The sequence below is a fragment of the Octopus bimaculoides genome, chromosome 8, assembly GCF_001194135.2.
Source record: "Octopus bimaculoides isolate UCB-OBI-ISO-001 chromosome 8, ASM119413v2, whole genome shotgun sequence".
NCBI classification, from domain to species: domain Eukaryota; kingdom Metazoa; phylum Mollusca; class Cephalopoda; order Octopoda; family Octopodidae; genus Octopus; species Octopus bimaculoides.
Genome location: NC_068988.1, coordinates 91,091,628 through 91,096,782, shown reverse-complemented (window position 1 = coordinate 91,096,782; position 5,155 = coordinate 91,091,628). Strand labels below are relative to the sequence as shown.

The 5,155-nt window shown below is 37.3% G+C and overlaps 1 protein-coding gene across 1 annotated transcript in view; it reads right to left on the bottom strand.

Annotated features, from left to right (window-relative positions):
• Positions 1-3,347: 3,347 nt before the first annotated feature.
• Positions 3,348-5,155, bottom strand: part of LOC106882184 (uncharacterized) — a 24,061-nt gene continuing 22,253 nt past the window's right edge. The window contains exon 5 of the mRNA XM_052970254.1: positions 3,348-4,154. Coding sequence (XP_052826214.1) covers positions 3,952-4,154 — 203 coding nt within the window. The 3' untranslated portion in view covers positions 3,348-3,951. The remainder of the gene's footprint in view (positions 4,155-5,155) is intronic.

Below are 5,155 nucleotides of genomic sequence, written 5' to 3'. Positions count from 1 at the left end.
TAGATATAGATATAGATATAGATATAGATATAGATATATAGATATAGATACAGACAGACAGAGAGACAGAGAGATAGATAGATAGATAGATAGATAGACAAACAGACAGATATAGTTTTATTTGAGGATAGTCATATTTTTGCCAATCAAACACACGCACTACATATTTGCTTTCCATTTCAGCTTCATTATTATTATTGCTTTACTTCTCATAACGTTCAGTTTTGTTTGTTCTGTTAGATACTGTGAGAGGGGACAGCAGCCTGTAAGCGTTGATAGTTGGTTGTTAATTATCGTGGGAAACATTCAACATCCAAGTACCAATCTCAAAATCCTAGCTGTTCCCAGCAGATCAGTTTTTTGGCCTTGCTTCCTTCTCATGTCAATTCCGATTTCTTTCACAAATTTCTCCAACTTGGTTGTTAGTACTCCGAGTACCCCTATAACTCCTGGAATGACAGACACTCTCCTCATAGTCCACATTCTTGCAATTTCGTCTTTTAGTGGTCTGTACTTTTCAGTCTTTCCTAGTTATCTGTCACTTATGCGTGCATCTGCATATCTATGATCTTGGTTTCTATTTTTCCTTTATCTATCACAACAATATCTGGTCTCCGAACCTCGATTAGGGAGTTACATTGGATTGAAAAATCTTACAGTATCTTAGTACCCTGTGCTCGGTGACTACTTCTGGTTCATATTCGTACCATTTCCGTGCTCTGTTCAGGCCGTACTTTTCACATAGCCTCCTGTGGATAAAACTTAGCCACGCTATCGTGTTTCCTTTTGTATTATATTATTATTATTATTATTGTCGTTGTAGTAGTTGTTGTTATTCAGTTGTCTTATTTTTATCACATGCTTTCACTGCACCACTGAGCACAGCTTTGTGTACCTTTTTTACTGTATTGAACGTGCTTTACGTAGGGTGTGTGCGGTGCCTAGTAGTGCTATTTTCTGTATGTTATATACACTTGTTACTCCTGGTAATTTTGTTATGTATTTGCATGAATCTTTTTTTTACCATACCTAATGCGCCTACCATGATAGGAATTGTTTCTGTTTTTAGATTCCACATTGGAGTTACCTCTATTTCCAGATCTTTGTACTTTAAAAGTTTGTCCGTTTCTTTTAGAGAAACATAGTCATCTGTTGGTATTGATACATCATTAGAAAGCATTTTTTTTTGTGATCTCTGATAACAACATCCGGCCTATTGGCCTTAATTTCTTTAGCTGTGTGTATTGGCATATCCCAGAGTATGGTTGCTTTCTCATTTTCTGTGACCTTTTCTGGCGTTTGCCTATACCATTTTTTTCTGTTGTTATTCCATAGTATTGTCATAGCTTCCAGTGTATATAGGTCCCAACTCTCTCATATCTATGAATATATTCCTTCTTTGCCAGGATTGGGCAGCCAGAGACAATATGATGCATTTTTTCTTCTCCACCCCTCATATTCTGCAGTTACTTGTATTTCCTTTCATTACATGCTTTGGTAATTTCTAGTGGGAAGACTTTGATCTTGTGCTGCAATTAAAAATCCTTCAATCTCTGCTTTGCGTCCTGAGCTTCTCAGCCATTATTGGGATTTTGCTTTGTCTATTTCTTTTCTGTTTAGTTTAACCCAATATTTGCCTTGAAGAGGCTTATTTTTTGCCATCATTTTATCATGGTCCGTTGGAGTTCCAGTTCTAGCTTGGAATTCAGCTTGTTTTACAGGTTTTGTTGTTTCTTCTTTTTCTTCATAGTTGTTAGATACTATGACTTCTTTTTGTATTTGTCAGCTTCCTTAAAGACTGAAAACAGGTTTTTGTTTTGTTCGTGCTTTGTTGCTATTTTTATTAGTTTCCTTGCTTCTGAAGTAGGCATTTCTGTAGTCCATCTTAGATTCGTTGTATATATAACCTTTCTACGTCAGATTTTGGGTGGTGCATCCTAAATTTTGTCATTATTTTTCTTGTTTTCCTGTCTATTTTGGTTAGTTTATTTAGAGTCCAGTCAAGAATATTGCAGCTGTAAGGTATAACTGAGACGGCTAGAGTGTTGAGACCTATTATCTTGTTTTTGGCATTGAGCTGTTCTCAGTATTAATCTAGCTCCTCTATAGTATTCTTTTCTTATCCTCTCTTTCATTTGTGTGTGTTGTATCGTGTCTAGTTCATTTATTCCTAAGTATTTGTATGTTTGGCTTTGGGCTAATTCTCTTATTTCATTTGCTTTGTCTAGTGTGATGTTGTTACTCTTAACTCATTTTTCTCTTTTCAAAATTGCTTTGGCACATTTTTCTAAACCATATTTCATGTTTATTTCTTTGGTAAACCCATGCCGTTTCAAGTTCATCAACGGATGGATATTGCTTGCCTTCGTTGTACACAACCTTCGTGAGATATACTCAGTCATTCTCTATTAGATTAAGGTCGGGACTTCTTGCTAGCCATGGGCATGACATCAACCCCGAATGCAGGGAGGAAATTCAAAGTTGTCTTTGCTTTATGAATGGGAGCGTTGACCTATAGAAATATGAAATTTATTTCTTTGGTTAATCATCATCATCATCATCATCATCATCATCATCATCATCATCATCATCATTATTATTATTATCATTATCATTATTATTTTAGTGTCCTTTGTCTAAGCTCCTTTGTCACACATTCTGTGACCTTCTCAACGACACTTTATCCCAGGTGTTTCCTCTTGTTCTCAAGAAAGAAGGTATAATATGCTCTGTCCATGGAAGGAAGAAAACGAGCAGGTGCTAAAATTACAGGCTTTCTAACTTCACATGTTAGCAAGGCCATAGAACGCATGGTTTCCGTCCAGGAAGGAGCTGTCTCATACAGCCACTACAGCATTATGACTGGGTACTGAAACAGTAGCTGAACCACTCAAATGTGGACTTGATATAGCTCGACTTTGCCAAGGCCTTTGACAAAGTTGATCATGGGATGATATATCACAAATTGTATTTTATACATTGGTATTGTAGGATAACTAGGAGACTAACTGCATGACTTTTTAAAAGGCAGAAGTCAGGCAGTTAAAGCATCGATATGTTTGGTAGGGCTCACAGCGTCGAAGAAGGAAGGCTCTGTAGCGAGAACTTCATATTTCTATAGGACAACGCTCGTATTCATAAAGCAAAGGCAACTTTGGATTTCCTCCCTGCAATCGGAGTTGAAGTCATGCCGATGGCCAGCAAGAAGTTCCGACCTTAATCTAACGGAGAATGCCTGGGGATATCTCACGAAGGTTGTGTACAGCGAAGGCAAGCACTATTCATCTCTTGATGAACTTGAAACGGCAATAAAGAAGGCCTGGGAAGAGTTTCCACTTGACCTGCTGTAGAAGCTGATTGGGAGTATAATATCGCGTGTTTTTGAAGCAATTCAGAAAGGTGGTGGTCAAACGCTATATTGCTGATATATTCCATGAGAATATCATTGAAGTATATAATAATTTCCCCGTTTTGCATCAGTTCTGCAATATTGTTCAACCTGACGTTATAGATTTGAACAGGGATTTCTGGCTCTCTATATTTTTTTATTTTGAATTATTATCTAATTTATTTTTGAGTTTCAATAAATTTGAATGCTGCAATGCCTTCTTCTATTCCATTTCCTATCTAGATGCGAGTTTCAAGAATTTGGATAGTATTTTTCGCCAGAAAAAATTGAGAGTACTCTGGCTTTATAGTTTTAAATAACAGTTTATATGCTTTCAGAGCATATTTTTTCAAAACACGAGTACAATTATGTAACTCAATATGTAACATTCTGCAAATTCTTATTTTTCTCAAATTGTCATTTCTTCAGGCGATACACCTCGGAATATTTTCAGGTGATATGTCACCAAATTTATCTTGATGTAACTGATCCCCTCTAACTTACCACACACATACATCGTAAAAAATGATCATCAATGTTATCTCTAAACTGGTATATTCCACTCACACTAGAGCAACATTATTCGAAAGTCGATGAACGATGAAGACAGATCGATACTTACTCTCACCCGGGACGAAGTCCCGAAAGTGAATACATGCTTTCAGCCCCATGTCATCTTCGATTTTCGGAAACAGAATGTTTTTCACCCAAGATTCGTCTGTAGTCGAAGATTTATACGAAATGAATACGTCGTATAATTTCTCCTCTGAAAATGGAAAACAAGTAGTAGTAGTAGTAGTAGTAGTAGTAGTAGTAGTAGTAGTAGTAGTAGTAGTAGTAGTAGTATCAGAGAACGTAAAGAGCCAAAATAAATGCCATGAGGTATCTTCACCGAAGCTCTAACGATTCTTACAATAAAATTGCTTCTGATTTAGGCCCGTAGTTTTGAGAGGAAGGTGTCAATTGGTACTTTTTTTTATCAAGTCCAAAGCGGGATTTAAAGTCAGAAAGTAAAGAACTCAGATACTGCATAGCGGTTTCTCCGACGCTGTAACGATTATTCCATTACACCGTTCTTAGCAATAATGATGATGATGGTTTCAAATTTTGGCAAATGACCAGCGGTTTCGGAGATGGTTGCTAGTCGATTACATTGGCTCCATTGACCAACTGGTATTTATTTCATCGACCCCGAAAGAATGAAAGTCAAAGTCGACTTCGGCGAAGTTTGAACCCAGAACGTAAAGACGAACGAAATCCCGCTAAGCATTTTCCCGGCGTGCCTATGATTATGTCAGCTCATCGCCTTGGGAAGAGGGCTTATTGGATGCGAACCCAGCCTTAGAGCAGAAGAAAACAACATAGCATGGTATGTAAAAAAAATGCCACAGAACCCCTATTATTAGAAGTAAGAAGGTCAGGCTTGTGTAGGGTGAAAGATTGCAAAGATAAAGCACTACACAAGAAATTGAAAACGAATGAAACTGAAAATCGGTGGGTAAAGAAAAGAATGCATGGTCAATTTCACAGGGATGTTGATGATAAGACAGATAGAGAAAAAAGATGGCTGTGAATGACTAAAAGTGATTTAAAACTGGAAACGGAGTCTCTAATCTGTGCTGCCCAAGAGCAAGCACTAAGAACAAACTACATAATATACAGAATATACAACACAGCAGAAAGTGATAAGTGCTGAATCTGTGGACAAAACGGTGAAACCGTATGGCATATTACCAGTCAATGTACACCACTAGTCCAGGCTTGTCC